Source organism: Aspergillus affinis (genome assembly GCF_023601865.1).
Source record: "Aspergillus affinis strain CMG 70 chromosome Unknown NODE_16_length_405296_cov_86_143545, whole genome shotgun sequence".
Lineage (NCBI taxonomy): Eukaryota > Fungi > Ascomycota > Eurotiomycetes > Eurotiales > Aspergillaceae > Aspergillus > Aspergillus affinis.
The window spans coordinates 334,652-350,900 of record NW_026515797.1 but is presented as its reverse complement, the minus strand read 5'-3'; the positions used below and the strand labels follow the sequence as shown (position 1 = coordinate 350,900).

The 16,249-nt window shown below is 48.8% G+C and overlaps 6 protein-coding genes across 6 annotated transcripts; 2 read left to right on the top strand and 4 right to left on the bottom strand.

The window, feature by feature from the left end:
- Window positions 1-537: 537 nt before the first annotated feature.
- Window positions 538-1,889, bottom strand: KD926_003096 (small subunit rRNA maturation protein TSR4; the record flags this gene model as incomplete). The annotated part of the gene is made up of 2 exons (XM_053097384.1): window positions 538-1,704; window positions 1,764-1,889. 2 exons carry the CDS (start codon window positions 1,887-1,889, stop codon window positions 538-540), a joined length of 1,293 nt encoding a protein of 430 aa, XP_052958726.1.
- Window positions 1,890-2,372: 483 nt separating this feature from the next.
- KD926_003095 (putative prenylcysteine lyase) lies at window positions 2,373-4,066 on the top strand (the record flags this gene model as incomplete). The annotated part of the gene is made up of 2 exons (XM_053097383.1): window positions 2,373-2,511; window positions 2,562-4,066. 2 exons carry the CDS (start codon window positions 2,373-2,375, stop codon window positions 4,064-4,066), a joined length of 1,644 nt encoding a protein of 547 aa, XP_052958725.1.
- Window positions 4,067-4,682: 616 nt separating this feature from the next.
- On the bottom strand, window positions 4,683-6,285 carry KD926_003094 (glycine hydroxymethyltransferase SHM2; the record flags this gene model as incomplete). The annotated part of the gene is made up of 4 exons (XM_053097382.1): window positions 4,683-5,646; window positions 5,710-6,074; window positions 6,138-6,188; window positions 6,250-6,285. 4 exons carry the CDS (start codon window positions 6,283-6,285, stop codon window positions 4,683-4,685), a joined length of 1,416 nt encoding a protein of 471 aa, XP_052958724.1.
- A 2,363-nt stretch (window positions 6,286-8,648) lies between these two features.
- KD926_003093 (alpha-hydroxy acid oxidase) lies at window positions 8,649-10,239 on the bottom strand (the record flags this gene model as incomplete). Its single annotated transcript, XM_053097381.1, has 9 exons — window positions 8,649-8,724; window positions 8,784-8,860; window positions 8,923-9,176; window positions 9,240-9,314; window positions 9,364-9,522; window positions 9,593-9,827; window positions 9,899-10,001; window positions 10,062-10,089; window positions 10,146-10,239. The coding sequence occupies 9 exons, from the start codon at window positions 10,237-10,239 to the stop codon at window positions 8,649-8,651; spliced, it is 1,101 nt and encodes a 366-aa protein (XP_052958723.1).
- Window positions 10,240-11,134: 895 nt separating this feature from the next.
- Window positions 11,135-11,918, top strand: KD926_003092 (putative MFS transporter; the record flags this gene model as incomplete). The annotated part of the gene is made up of 2 exons (XM_053097380.1): window positions 11,135-11,271; window positions 11,327-11,918. The coding sequence occupies 2 exons, from the start codon at window positions 11,135-11,137 to the stop codon at window positions 11,916-11,918; spliced, it is 729 nt and encodes a 242-aa protein (XP_052958722.1).
- Window positions 11,919-13,234: 1,316 nt separating this feature from the next.
- On the bottom strand, window positions 13,235-14,389 carry KD926_003091 (ketopantoate reductase family protein; the record flags this gene model as incomplete). Its single annotated transcript, XM_053097379.1, has 3 exons — window positions 13,235-13,417; window positions 13,474-14,132; window positions 14,194-14,389. The coding sequence occupies 3 exons, from the start codon at window positions 14,387-14,389 to the stop codon at window positions 13,235-13,237; spliced, it is 1,038 nt and encodes a 345-aa protein (XP_052958721.1).
- Between the last annotated feature and the right edge of the window lie 1,860 nt (window positions 14,390-16,249).

Sequence of the window (16,249 nt, the reverse complement as noted above, 5' to 3'; positions counted from 1 at the left end):
TTCTTTTTCTTTTTCTCTTTATTCCTCCTTCCTCTTGGAAGATTCGATTATATCCATGGAATCTTTACATGCCTTTTCGCAAGACTCCCACAACGCAAAAAGAAAAGCAGCAAAAAAGGACTATGTTCACTTGAACCCTTACCGACGAAACGAGTTCGGAGCCCAAGATGATGATGACGGGGATAGACCAGCATGAAGAGGGTTGGGAAGTCAGGACCGGCGCATTTGGCGTTTTGAGTTTGCTTCGCTGTTTATCATCATCGTCATTTACCACGTGTGAAAAACAACCTCTTCTTCATCTACTATTCTAAGATATCCCTAGAATAACGAAGCAAACTAAGGATCTCTCTGAGGATCTATCTAGTTTCTTTTTCTTCATATATGTATATGTAACAGTTCTCGATATTTGTTTTACTCATATTAAAGGGTCTATTCTCGTAATGAGTTATATATGCATGGAATTATTCACAACTCGGATATTGCTCTATAAATCATCAACATTAACCAGGCATCATCATTATTCCTCTTTTTGTATATCTATTTCATCAATTCTTCCCACTGGACACCGGCCCATTCCTCACGCCAGCCCGTGACACCCACGTCTTCCGGAGTGCAGTCTTTGCCGCACACACCCAGAATGATCGTCCCCCATTCCATACCACCGTCGTCTTTGTCTCCCATACCGACTTCGCGGTCTTCTTCCAAGACACTGATAGCGTGAGGCACCAGCTGCACCTCGAAAACCCGCGCGCTACCGCAGTACTCGCAGCGGGGGATACGGAGGGCCCCGTTTCCGGCAACCGTCACATGTCCCGGAGCGGTGTTCTTGGGATCATGAAGGATTTTGCCAACCGCGTCATTGTGCGAGTAGAGGATGGGAGTTCCACGGAACTCATATCGTAGGATCTGCTCGGGGTTGTGGGCTAGTCGGGTGGAGAACTTCATAAACGCCTTATCCAACTGGGACTCCAAGGCGTCTTTCAGCTCGCCGGAGGATCCGCCGCCGGTTTCCTCCTCGGTGTTGTCGATGGTGACATTGTCCGGGATGGTCGGTGTGGATGGTCGCGAGAGGGCTTCGTACTCTGCGTCTAGGTAGAAGTGCTTGAAGGGTTTGGGGAAAGCAGACTCGGCAGGCCAGGGGGCGGAAGGTCCCGAGGCCTCGGGGGCCTTGAGTGTTGGAGGCGGGGAGGAAACGCGAACTTTATCCGCGAAGGACTCCGAGAGTGTGTTTTCCGTCGCAGATTGGTCGGGCGCAGGCTTGTTCAGTTCAGCGGCCGGGGCTGTGGGAGTCGAAGCAGGGACAGCGAACGGGTTGCTGCTGGTTTGCGCCGAGGCGGAGGACGACGAGAAGGGATTGGTGTTGGCAGAAACGCTTCCGGTGAGAGAGGTAGAGCCGAAAAGGCTCGCTCCAAGATCCTGCTTGGGGGCTTCAGGCTTCTTTTCCTCCTTCGGGGGCTCGGGCTTTTCGACCTTTCGAGCCGCGGGCTGGCTCTTCAGCTTCTTCGAGGCGCGCAGGGCTCGAATGCTGCCGGGCTTCTTGTTGCAGGGCTTTCTCGGGCAGCCGAAGATGTACAGTCGTCGTTCGTTATCGGGGAAATGGTCGGGGAGATCGCCGTGTAGCTCGAGTAGAAGAAGCATGGGACTGTTGCAGACTTTGCAATTGGCGAATTCGCCGGGAGGTGGGGTAGCATCATCAATCCAGGTCTAAAAGTGTCGCAAGTCAGCACACGAGATATATTAAAACCAAGATGGGTTATATTTACCGGTCTGCCTCCAATGTGGCTGATTGTGTCTTCGATCAACTCCTCAGAGGCGTATCCTAGGAGCACGCCAGTGTCTGTGAGGTCCCCCTCATCGTCAAACGAAGAGTCGCTGTCATAGGGATCCATGTCGGCAAGGTGCAGTTTGTATCACCGGGATTGGAAAATTGACCTAGTCGTGATAGGAATCACGGCTCCGAGCTTTTTTCAAAGTATATTTAGTGAGGCGTGACGTTCAATTGTCTATTGTTCAGTCAATCAATTATAGCAGAAAAAGGGAAGGAAAAAAAAGGAATAGAATCGATCAGGCGCCGATAAGCGATACGGAGGACGCTAGTCTGGTTATGGCTTAGCGTGTTACTGTACATCGTCCCGTCGTCATTCGTGATCCTCGCCTTCCTCTTCCTCCGGCATCATCCCATCGTATTCATCCATCATCTCTGAAGACTCATCTCACTGGCCTCTTTCTTGTACATCCATGAGCCTACAGATTCCAGGCTTTACCTGGCTCGGTAATTGAGACATAGTGCTCTTTTTATAGTTCTTAACAGTCTGCTTCTCAGCCCGTCTTTAGTCTGTTGTCGGTCAGCGTTGATCGCTGCCATCGCCTACATGAATTCGAATCATCTTCATCCTAAACTCTGGATAGTTTATTCTGTGCTAGCTCTACTTATAGTCCCGTTTGTCGCCGGAGATGGACAAGTGCCATTGGGTCATTTTTCGAAACCCCCAAGACGCGTTGCTGTAATTGGTTAGTCCGTCCATCTGAAGAAGCGTATCCAGTGTTGACAAATTCTCTAGGAGCCGGGGCTGCAGGATCTAACACCGCTTATTCCTTGCGCAAATATGCGGATGCGTCATCCACGCCAGTCGATATCACGGTCTTTGAGCGCGCGTCATATATCGGGGGCCGCTCAACGACAGTTAATGTCTTTGGCAACCCTGCGTACCCTGTTGAGTTGGGAGCATCTATCTTCGTTCAGGTCAACTATAATCTTGTCAACGCCTCCAGGGACCTGGGTCTTGAAGTATCGAGTGCCAGTCAGTCTCGACCCAGGGAGTCGGAGGATGTCCTCGGGGTATGGGATGGGAAGGAATTCGTATTCCGGATGCAGGACACATATAGCTGGTGGAACGTCGCGAAGTTGATTTGGCAATATGGATGGGCCCCGGTCCGAACCCAGAATCTCATGAAGGCTACTGTTAACAAGTTTCTCCAGCTCTACGAAGAGCCTGTATTCCCTTTCAAGTCCCTCACTGCGGCTGCAGTGAGAGTTGGGTTGCTGAACACAACTGCAACTCGTGGATCCGAATTTCTCAACATCAATCATGTGTCCGCTGACTTCTCGCGAGATATCATTCAAGCATCGACACGCGTGAACTACGGTCAGAATTTGGGATTGATTCATGGCCTCGAGGCTATGGTCTGTATGGCTACAGATGGGGCTATGGCTATCCAAGGGGGGAATTGGCGGCTGTTCGAGGCTATGCTGAAGGCGTCCCGAGCTGATGTCCGGCTGAACCATACAGTGGCGTCTGTTGAACAAAATGAGGACGGCACGCTGACTGTTGCATACAGCGACAATAACGATAATTCGGCGCAGGAGAAGCTCACTTTCGACGAGGTTGTCATTGCTGGTCCAATGCAGTATTCTGATATCTCCATTTCTCCTACACCCGAGCACGCCCCAGACAAGATTCCCTACGTGCAACTATACGTGACCCTCTTCTCATCCCCGCATCAGCTGTCACCCAAATATTTCAATCTGCAAGGATCCGACGCTCGTGCCCCCGAGACCATTCTAACTACCCTCCCTCGAGGCGTAGACCTCGGCTCCAATGAAAAGGGTGTCGGTCCAGCCAACTTCTGGAGCATCAGTACCCTCCAAACAGTACTATCTGAAGATCAACCTGGAGAGACACATTACGTCTACAAGATATTCTCTCCAGAGCGACCTAATGCTGAGTTCATGAGAGACATCCTGGGTCTACAACACCCGAATGATGCATCGGCAGCAGACAACACGACCATCGGAGATCTTCCTAAGAAGGACATCAGCTGGTACTACGAAAAGATCTGGAATCCGTACCCATTCCTTCATTCCAGGGTTACCTTCGAGGAAACCCTCATCTCTCCACACCTGTGGTACACAGGTGGCATCGAGAGTTTCATCTCAACAATGGAAACAAGCGCACACATGGGCAAGAATGTAGCTGCCCTCATGTCGCAGTCATGGCGGGAGGAAGAGGCACTGCACAAGCGGGGTGAACCAGTGTCGGACGGGAAATCCAGGGGAGAGTTGTAACACCGATTCGCTCTTTTTGTAACTCGTTCGTACGAGCACGCGTGCTTTGCACCTTTTTAATAACACCTGAAGCGAGTTTAGCGATGGAATTCATTTATCGTGGCTTTAAACCAGTTTTAAAATCCCTGTTAATATAGTATGACTCTTACTTGAGGGAATTTGCCCGATCATGTTATCATTTAGCAATGCACCTACAAATACATCTACAAGTATAGCACAGAAACATGCATATACACAGGAATCGGAAAAGAAATGACGTGAAAGATCACTCTCATGGACGTGTCCATGAAGTCATTCATTAATTGATTGGTTTCTAGATAGCTCAAGTCTGGCAGGTTAAGCCAAATGAGACAGACCCCTGGACCGTCGACACTGGACGGTCCCCTGAACTTTTGTGTTGAAGAAGTGTTGAAAAAGTCATTCACATGCTCATGCATATCCATATCCCATGACCCGCGTAAGGTTGAAAAAGCAGTCCTGTATGTAACCCCAAAAAACGCACACCCATTTATACGCAATTATGTTGAACGCGCAAAGAAAAAAGAAAAATCAAATGCAAGATATACGGAAAAAGAAGATTTTGGTATCAAAGCTCACATCCCGAGGGAGGATGCATTTAAACGGGCAGAGGGAAGGTGCTGGCCCACTCGGCAACCTCCTTGCGGAGAGCCAGGATCTCGGGAACGGTCTCGGAGGCAACCTTGGCCTTGAAGTCCTTGAGCTTGTTGGCCTCCTTGGGCAGCTCACCCTGGACCGCCTTGCAGATGACAATGGTCTGGTCGATGTAGCGAGCGATGCGCTTGAAGTCATCCTCACTCATACCACGGGTGGTCATGGCGGGAGCACCGATACGGATACCGCAGGGGGTCAGAGCGGACTTGTCACCGGGGATGGAGTTCTTGTTGCAAGCAATGTTGATCTGCTCGAGAACAGCCTCAACACGAGCACCGTCCAGGCTCTTGTTACGGAGGTCAACAAGGACCATGTGGCTGTCGGTACCGTCCGAGACGAGCTTGTGGCCAAGCTGCTTGAACTCAGCCTCCAGGGCCTTGGCGTTCTTGATGACCTGCTCCTGGTACTGCTTGAACTCGGGGGTGTCGACCTGCTTGAGGGCAACAGCAAGAGCGGTGATGGTGTGGTTGTGGGGACCACCCTGGTGACCAGGGAAGACGGAGAAGTTGATGGGACCCTCAAGGTCGTACAGGATGTCCTGGCCGGTCTTGGGGTTGGTGCTGCGGACACCCTTGCGGAAGAAGATCATGGCACCACGGGGGCCACGGAGGGACTTGTGGGTGGTAGTGGTCACAACGTCGGCGTACTCGAAGGGAGAGGGGATGACGCCGGCGGCGATCAGACCAGAGATGTGAGCCATGTCGACAACGAGGTAAGCGCCAACCTTGTCGGCGATCTTGCGCATACGCTCGTAGTCAATCAGACGGCAGTAAGCGGAGGTACCGGCGACCAGGATCTTGGGGCGGTAGAGCTCAGCGTTGGCCTCCAGCTGGTCGTAGTCGATGATACCGGTCTCAAGGTTGACACGGTAGGGGAAAGTCTCGAAGTAGGTAGAGACAGCGGAGATCCTGTGGAGGTTCGAGGATTAGCACTCTGGGGAGATTCTACCGCCATTGAGTGGGAGCACCTACTTGCGGGAGGGAGTCTGGTAGCCGTGGCTCAGATGGCCACCGTGGGGGAGGTCGAGACCCATCAGGCGGTCGTGAGGGCGCATAAGGGCCTGGTAGACCTGCAGGTTGGCAGGGCTGCCACTCAGGCACTGGACGTTGACGCCCCACTTCTCGGAGTCGAGGTTGAACGCCTTCAGGGCACGAGCCTGGCAGGTGAGCTCAATGGCATCGATGTGCTGGTTGCCACCATAGTAACGAGCACCGGGGTAACCCTCAGAGTACTTGTTTGACATGGGAGATCCCAGGGCGTTGAAGACAGCATGGGAGGTGAAGTTCTCCGAGGCGATCAGGACGATGGATTCACGCTGACGCTGGATCTCTTTTTCCTATAGGAAGTAATACCGTAAGAATCTGCCCAGATATAAAGAAAGCGGTTCTAGAAAACGTACCATGATCTGAGCGATCTCAGGATCAGTCTCGATGAGAGTCTTCTCCATTTGCTGCACAATGAGTCAGTGATCGTCCGTACCCCGAAAAAAAGCTTGACGAAGAGATACTCACGTCCCGGTGGGCCGGCGACAGAGCGTAGGTGGCCATTGTGAAAGGTTGATGTGAGGATGAAGGGGGAAAGGTCAAGGAAAGAGGCAATGAAGATGGATGGAGAGAAGAAGAGAAAGAGAGGAAGAAGGGAATGAAGAGAGAAGAGAAAAATGGAGTCGAAGGGACGAGGGGGGATGAGCCATGGTGGGGGGCGGGCGGTGGCTGCCTCAGGAAGGCCACCGGGACGAAATCGGAGGTCCCTCACGTGGTTGGGCGAATGGCAGTGCGCAGTGTGTCTTACGTAATGACAAAGGCCCCACTGCTGCGTGGCCCCGCTTTCTGCCGATCCGGTCATTTTTCAATTGCAGAGGACGGAGTACCTTGAGAGCTCAGCACGATCCAGAATATTCCCGTGCCTATAGAGATGTACAGTGTAAATCCTAGTGATAGTGATCAACTTGCAGGCCTTCCCTTTACTCCTCGTGCGTGCTTTGTCCTATGCACTGGTTTCTCAATCTATATTCAAGAGCATAGCATTGCAAATTATGACTCTCGTAGGCTTTCTGTACTCCGGAGTAGACATTGAGTGCAGATCAAGAAAGGCCCTCACCTAGCGGACAATGCACCAAATTGAGAACCGAAATCCCCCCGATCTTCCTCGAGAAGGTATTTACGAGGAATATGAACTATAACTATGCCAATTTCTACGAATATCCCCATTTAAATTCCCATCTAGATTCCTGCATAAAATGAACAAGATAAGCACGTCTGGTCCCCGCCCAACAAACCACCGCTCTTCAAGACCAGCTTTAACCAATGATAAAAATCACCGCGCACGTCTTGCGAGCTTACCTGGGTAATCCCACTCCTCCAACCATTGCAGTCCCTGCATGATTTAACCCATTCTTCTGAAGTAAGCGCTAACTACATAGCAGGATGCATGTCTGCGTCACTCTCAAGTTCACCCAGGCGTCCAAGGACCTCGGCATAGCGCATCATTCAATCAACACAGAAATCATGATTGCTTGCAGTGAAAATATATGCAAGATAAATGTCCAAGCAGCACAGTCATACAAACCCGATCGAATAGAACCCCTCCTCGCGCGGAAGAATTGTGGGTCGCAGAAAAAACAGCACGATGTACGCAATCACCACATGGAGGGGAAAGTCCTGCATATGAGAAATCCTGCTCAAACTAACCCTAGGCTCAGCGAATGAGAACGCCTAACTGGCCTAGGAGGCGTTCTTTGAGAATCAAGGGCAAACCTGGTTCAGAAGCTGGTTCAAGAAGTCGAAGTCGGTGATCGCTGCTAGATTAGGGCTTCGACAAGCCGTGCGATTGACGTCAGTGTGATGAGGCGGGATGTTCGAGGCGCGGGGATATTGAAGAAGTATAAGATCTAGTTCGAGGACATCTTGGTCCGTATATCAGGGCCAATTCGAAATTTATAGCCTGACGATAAATCCACTATCTATCAATTCATTGTCATGGTAAGTTGGTTTGCTTGTCCGTGGATCATCACTTTCACTCCGCCCCGGCCCGAAATGACCGAACCACAGTCTTGGGGGAGAGAAAACAAACAGAATTCAGCTGACCAAGTGATCAATATCCAGGCCCCATTGAATATCTTCCAGACCCGTCAAGAATCGTCCTCCGGTGGATCGGATAGTTGCCCGAGTACGATATCGGGGGGCGGAATTGCCGGAATCGTCATCGGATCTATTGCAGGGACCTTATTGATCCTCTGGCTAATTAAAGTCTGCGCATTGCCTGGAGCCCGAGATGGTGGCGAGCCTGATTATGGGTATGTCAGTGGCAGGGGTGGAGGTGGAGGTGGAACAGAGACTCGTCATCGGCGTCGACGACGAAGGAGTCCGTCATATGTTGAGTATGTCGAAAAGCCGCCTCGCTCTGTAAGACGACCGGCCAAGGTGTATCTCAATTGACATTCAGCCGGGGGCACCTAAACGAGTGACGATGCGATACGATGATGATATTGCGGTGTTTGCTTTTGGTGTATATGTGTTATTATGTTTGACGATTTTCATGTCTTGATGTGCATGGGGTATAATGCTCTTTTATCAAGCAAAAGATTTCCGAAACGATCCAAAACGCAATGCATTTAAGGGCCTGTATTTGGCCATGGAAAGGGTAGGAGCAAATATTTGGTGGTCGACAGATTGCGCATTAAGTCCTAGGCATCAAAACTCCGATCCATGAGCTTGGAGTTCTTTCTGGCGCAAGACTTTATTGGAAGTCATGTCTACTATGAAATTTCATAAACGCTTCAATCAAAGGAAACTCTGAATATTCTCGCCAAGAGCTCAATCTGGAATCAAAATACAATAAAAATGAGATCGACGCCACTCATGCATTCCCTGGCTCTAAAACGAGCCCATTTATAGTAGCTTCTGGATTCTCATAGCTTGGACAAAATACCGTTCTCATGAAGAACCGATAGGTGTTGAGGCGTGATATCAGCAATAGTCCGACATCTAATTTTGTTAACTTCAAGCACAGTACGTATTCATCAAATAAGGGGAAGCCAGCATACCCCATAAACATCATAGTGTGCTTGAATTCTTGAAGAATAATCTTAATGGCGTGCTTGACGCCAGACTCTCCAGCATACTGCACATCGCACATATCAGGCGTCGGTTTCATATGTTAATTGCAAAGGGTAAGGTTCTTACCGCTAGTCCCCAGATCTGAATACGTCCCACGAAGCACATGCTCGCTCCCATAGCAATGGCTTTGAACATATCGGCTCCGCGTCGAATGCCACCGTCAACCGCAAGTGGAATCTTTCCGCGGGCCACAGGTCCGCACTCGCGCAACGCATCGAGCGTCGACGGTTGTCCATCAAGCTGTCGGCCTCCATGGTTGGATATCACCACGCCATCGAGGCCGTAATCAATGGCGAGTTGAACGTCCTCCGGCGTCACGACTATATTATGTTAGAATGTGTCAAATGCACAAAAAGAAAACAGGTCCGATACTAAGGACGTACTTCCTTTGAGCCAGATTTGCATTTTTGTGTTGTTCCGGAGCCACGCAATTGACTTCTCCCAATGAATCGAGGGATCTGTTCTGGATCAGGGGAATTCCCATAAAACGTCATAGCATAAACTCACCATAGCCAGCGCCGTATATGGCCATGAGATCACCGTCTTTTTCTTGAATGTTGGGGAAACTGAGGTGGGACGGAAATGAGAACTTCATCCGTGCCTCGCTGACTCGATTGCCCAAGACCGGAAGGTCAACGCTCACAAACAGAGCCTTGTAGCCAGCCTCTGTTATAGGACCGATATTAGCATCCAAGTCTAACATTTCAACTCAAGCTAGTTGTGCTAGCAAGCTTACTCTCGGCCTTTCTAATAATTCGCTCTGTTACTACAAGATCCGCGAAAAACGATACCTGCATAGCGTAGGGGTTCCCGGTCCCTTGTGCAATCACGTCCTCCAATGGGGTCGTTGACCAGGTAGATAAACACATTGGTATTCCATTCTTTGCAGCCGCTCGGGAAGTTGCGATTTCACCCGCCGGCGTGGCGAGCTTATGGGCGGCAGTCGGGGAGAAGCCAAGGGGGGACGGGACCTGAAAGAGTAGATTTAGTATTTGAATGCTGGGGATTGGGTCCCAACAGAAAGATACATCAAGCATCTTACCTTGACGCCAAATATCTCAGAGCTCATGTCGACTTCTTTCACATTCCTCAAAACCCGGGGACGCAACTTATACCGGTTATATACATCTTCGTTGTCGCGCAGCCTGAGAAGGCCTGTTAGTTTCGAGGAAGGCAAACTTTGGTAAGAAAGTACAAACGTTGACATATCTCCGGCACCTCCATTATAGTACTCTATAGGAGTTAAGAAGAGTCAGATAAGCCGAGACGATGACAGTGGTGGTTCTTACGAGCATGGGCCCAAGGAAGTGCTTTTTCAGCTTCCTTGGCCAGGTCATGTATCGTGAGGATGTCGGAGTGAGGAGAGCTTTGGGCGTCCGGCATTTTGGGGTAGATGTCTTTCAAAGAAGAGGAAATGACCTTAATGTTCAGAGGTTGTCACCTTTAATTTATATGGATTGACAGGATCTCCCCGAACCGTATATGCCATCTTGTATGTAGATAAAGAACAGCAAGCTGCGATAAACTCTCTGCATGCTCGGTGACTTGCTGTTCCTGCAAGCTTCTCGTTGACACCAAAAGTGAAGGTGACCCCGGCACGTGAGTGGGGGAGACTTGCCCAAATTGCCTTCTCTTATCTCTGAGGAACCATCCTCTTTGTCTTTTGAATGATTTTCTTCCTTCTTTCTTGCTGTGCCTAATATTACCCTCTTCGGTTTAAAAAACCTCCTATAGGGTATAAAGGATATGTAATGCTAAGAGAGATCTAACTAACTATAACTAATACATGACAAATTGACCAGTTAACTAAGCGCACGCACTCCAGCGCTTTTCCACGCAAAACAAGATCCTAGAGGGCAATTCTTGCAGACACTGTAGCTCACAAACCAATAACTGCGCGCCTATGCCTTACGTATGGCTTGGTGGCAAGAGGTTCATTTGGTAAGCTGGCCCCCAGAGGGCTTTATAAAGAGCTATATACTCTGGTGATTTGTTGCATGATGCTCTAGGTAGCCGACCGAAGAAAGGTTATTTAGTGATCAAGCACTTCAGACTTCAACTGGCATTTACCAAATTATGACGATGCTGCATACCATGGCTCCTTCCACAGCTGCGCACTGCCTATGAGATTCGGCCGTCATTCGAAAGTACTCGGTCGGAGCATCCAAGCTTAACAAACCAAAAGCACAATTTACTAATTACTTAACGTCGACTTTTACACTCAGTTCTTATAACTACTATACTCAATTAAACCACACAACAGATCTTGCAACACAATATGGACCTCGAGGCTGACGTGCAGAAGAAGTCTCCGGAAAAGTCGCCGACCCAGTCGACAGCAGAGACTCGGCGCGCATCATGGTGCACCTTTGGCGCTTTCTGTTGCCTTTTCGCAACCATGGGATTTTTGAATTGGTATGTCACAGCAGTCTCTTGTACAGTACATCCCTGTTGACGCAAATTAATATAGCGTGGGCTGCTTCCGGTGGATCTACAGGTACAAATTATTCCCCAATTACACTTCTTTCCATCTATCGTGGATATTTTCCGTCCAGCGAGCCTGTTTCTGGGCCTTTGGTCCCCTATACGGAAGGTTGTTTGATATGTACGGCCCAGGAGTGATCATCTGGCCGCTTGTTGGCACATGTGTTGTTGAGGTGTTTGCTATGAGTCTGGACCAAGAGTACTGGTACATAATGATGACTCAAGGGATTCTATTCGGCATAGCAGCAGGGGGAGTGTACACGGCAGCTTTGCTCAGCATGGGCCAATGGTTCGATAGACGTCTAGGACTGGTCGCCGGTATTGCCGCTTGTGGCAGTAGTCTGGGAGGCATCTTCTATCCTATTCTTTTACAATGGGCGATGAAACAGGCCAGCTTCGAGATTGCCATGCAATATACAGCCCTTCTGATTGGTATTGCTCTCATCCCAGCTCTTTTTCTGGTCAAGGGACGCCTGCCGATTACCGGATGGGATCGCAACGCAAAGTGGTTCGACCTGACTCCGTTTCGCCAAAGACATTACCCTTACTTTATTGTCGGATCATTCTTGACTATGTAATTACCCCAATAATTTGCATATTCACCCACTTTATCGTCTTTCGCATGCTGACGAGTTGGCCCAGGTGGGGTTATTGGGCCCCGATAGACTACATCATGCAACACGCTCTTGGTTCTGGGTCTCCGCCCTTGTTTGCCCTACTTCTGTTCCCTAGCATGAGGTATACACAGGCACCTCATCATCGAATATAATTCTAGTGCTTACGCTTCCTTCAAGTACAGCATCTATCCCGGGTCATGTAATCTTGGGTCACCTGGGAGATAGATTGAAGCATCTCGATGTGTTGATGTTGTGCTCCTTGGGACTCGGTGCTTCTCTATATACCTTATTGGTACCAATAAATTATACTCAGTCAGAAACGGGGACATTTATGTTCACACTGGTCTATGGGTTCTGCAGCGGAGGGTTCATCAGTCTGCTTATGCCCTACGTGGCCAGCTTTGGGAGTGTAGAGACGCTTGGGCAAAGATTTGGCACCCTCCAATTTGCCATGGCAATAAGGTCGGTCTTCCTAACTTAGCACATTATATATAAGGAGAAGTTGGACCCATATTGATCATTCGCTGACTCCTTTCGCTCTAGTTGTTTGACGGGTCCCCTTATTAAAGAGGCTATCCAGATTTTCTGTCCCACTGGCTATTTGAGGATGCAAATATTCGCTTCATTCTCGATTATATTTGGTTCTGCAGTCCTTCTCCGTTCGTTATATATTCTGGAATCACGAAGGGATGCATAACTTCGCTCAAACAGTAACGGATGTCCCATGAATTACTGATCTCTTCTAATGCCACAGGACTGCTGAAGTCTATTTGTACATTATGAGATATTGAGGGCTTCTAGGGCGTGTATTTATTCTTGTTTGTCCTTTTTTCTCCGTTGCTAGCTCTTATTGTGTTAAACTTTTGTATTTTTACATTGCATTCGATGGCTGCGATGACAACATGTTAAACTCACTCGGCATTACTAGTAATCTTAGGCTTTTCTTGAATGGTTTCAATTGAATTACTCTCTCGCTCAGGTCCAATTTCCGAAATCACTGATAATAGATAGGATAGAGAATGTTGATAAAAGAACATTATACTCCATGCACATCAAGGTGTAAATATCTATTAGCAATTAAGTAGAGTAGATGGGATAATTGGTTTCTTAACTATTCTGAATTGCACCACGACCCTAAGAACAATCTATACTTAATGAATGACTTAGAGATAACCTCTTCACAAATCGGACTAAAGTCTACAATGCCGGAATCGATGATACTCAAGTCAAATTGTAATAGAACAATGTAATTGGAAAAAAAGTTCACCACCCAGCATCTAGCTAGTATGAGTGTGATCCACGGGTTCCGGAATTGGAATAAGGCCATTTTTCTCCTTTGTCCGCCATTGAATCGCGCGAAGGATGCTGTAAAGGACGGTGAGTGTTGGCATCGGAACGCCGTGCTTGATGCCTTCCCTCAATGGCTCTCCAACGATATTCTCGTATTCACAATACCGCCCCTATAAGCCAAATCAATTAGCAATGGCAATCTAGTCTGATTCTTGCATTTTCTCACCTTCCGAAGATCCACCTGCATACTCGGTGGATTATACATGGTAATGGGGTCCATTGAGATCATCTTATCGACCAGCTCAGCCGGCAGATCATGTCCACACGCCTTCGCTCCGGCGCGAATTTCCTCCATCGCCGGTCGAACCAGTCCATCAATAGCACCGTCCGCCAGCTGGATGCGCCCCGTATCCAAGTCGGTAACGGCGCAGATGGAATTAAGACACGCGTTGTACAGGAGTTTTCGCCACCGAGCCCAGCCCACGTTCGGGTTGTATTCCGGCTGACATTTTCCTCCTGCGCCGTAGATCTCCACGAATTCTCGTGCAGCTTGCTCCTGTTGCGCGCGATCGAGGGCCGGGTTGTCGAACGGCCCAATGGCGACGTCGTCGTTGTCTTCATGGATGATTTTTCCTAGCTCGACCTGGTGCGATCCACAGAAGCTCACGCCCGAGAGAACAACATTTTGAGGGAACGCTTCCACGATCGGCTTTTCGATGTTTAGCCCGTTTTGGATTAATACAATAACTGAGTATCCTGGCGTGACGGCGGGTTTGATCAGGTCAAGCAGCGTCGGCGGGTTGTCGGGCACGTTCTTTGTCGTGCAGACAATGTATTTGTATGCTGGGATGCCTCCTTTGGCGACATCTGGGATGGACTTGATAACTGGTTTTGTCTGTTAGATTTTCGGTGATCTGGATGTGTTTATTGAGGGGAATGGAGTTACTTGTGTCGGGGCGGAATCCCTCTACTAGTCCGTGGTCGACAGATCTGATATGAAATCCATGATTCTTGACATGGTCATAGTTAGAGCGCAAAACTGCTGTCACTGTGGCTCTTCCTCCAATTTGCAGATTCAGTGCAGCGATGGTCCCGATTCCACCGCAGCCGACGAGCAGAACGTTCACTTTGGATATGGTCATTGTGTGTCCGGAATGCTGAAAGTTGCAAATTCACAGAAGATACACGAGTAGTTATCGAACATGATGTCCTTTCGAAGACTGGATAACCTGTGATGTATATACGAACCCAGACATCACCCCCATTACAATTAGGGCAAGTCACCCCTGTCACGTGAGAATTATTTCTCTGAGGGTGTTGAGGGTCATCGCTGTCGATCCTGATAAGACGCAGATAAGGAATGTATTGGAGGCACTGTATGACCCCTCATGTGCGACATCATCTATGCTGGTGGGGTAGTTTCGCTGTCGGTTCACCCAACGGGGTGGCTTTCCAATTGATGCCCCGATGTTTTGGAAGGTCCTCCACCAAATCGCCGACGCCTACCCTGTTTATGAGAAAGTACATCTATATAGAGTCAGGCTTGTCAGTTTTACTCTCTTTTTGATAATTCAATATATTGTTTGGATTCTGCTATGTTTAGTGTCGAACTTGCGTGCCGGTTCCGAGCTGCCGTTGAATGCTGAGGTTGAGATAGAGCTGATTGCGCACCTGTTGATCAGTGTATGTACATATCTAATTGCTTATGAGTGTCTGAAAACCAAATTGGTATAAATCAATAAATCCTCCAGCTCTCTACTCCGTACTTCCTATATTCGGAGTCTTGGCGCTAAATAGGTACCTAACTAGATGGGGTAAGGCCTCAGGCAGACCCACCAATAGCAAGCAGATACCCTCCCGGTGGTTCTCCACTATGTAAACTAGCCCGCTTGGTAGCACACCTCACTATTCTTAACCGTATTGTTACGGAGATCCAGGTTCGAATCCTGGAGCGGGTATTCCTTTTTATTTCTATTTATTTTTTGCTTTACGTTCCCCATTTCTCTAACAGGCTTGACATTCCCATGAATACAGGCAGCTACTTTACTGAACAATTTGATTAAGTCTTCGCCGTGGGTTCCTTTGCCACTTCTATCCTCTCGTGAATCGTGAAGTATGAAAGTGGGTCCTACTAGCAAGGCAAGTCATCTCGCTCCATCGCTTTCCCCATCTGTCTCTCTCCCTTCCATCATCCTCATCGCATTGTTCGCAACGTGGCCAACATCATCGCCACTTCTCCACTTGATAATATGCGAGTCGAATGGATAACCTTCCCTTATCGCGTCCAAGCTCGTTCTAGCCCCCCAATGTCGTCGATATCTTTGGTTTGGCCCTGTCTCTGTCATAAACCCTAAGAGATTCCATCGCTCTTGATCATTTTCAGATCATCTCTCATGACAGGTCGAACTCTCTAGGTCCTCATATTTCTAGCCATAGAACCTCGTTTCCGCGCCTAGGATCCTCACAACATTTTTTCTGCATAGCTTGCAGCAGCTACCATCACCACCAGTGCGTAGTGCATTGATCCTACAGGCCAAGTCGGATTCTACTTCCTTGTCAAAGATTTTGGAGGTATCCCAGACCACGTACGACTGGGTTGCTATTATCGATGCAAGCTGAGCTGGTCTCGCAGTAGCGGTCATATCATTGGGGCCAGATATTGAACAGAGATACCGATACGCTCGATTATGATGACTTTCGTTCTTCCACCTTGATCAGAGACTGGCATCGCTGTATTAGTTTGATTCTCAAACACAAGGTCATCCGAGAGAGCAGCTGGTTTTTGCTCGGTCAAGAGATACTATCCTGCGATAGGTTTTATGACTTTTGCCTTGCCTACGTGCCCTCGAGATGCTACCACCGCGACCGTATGGATGTTGGGTCATACAAAAGAACGAAAGGGATATGTGGGTGTACTGGGGAGCATTCAAGGGCTTTGGCTCCACAATGGCTCATCTGTAGTCTGTGTTGTGCAATCATTCAAGTATTTCAAGGGGTATGGA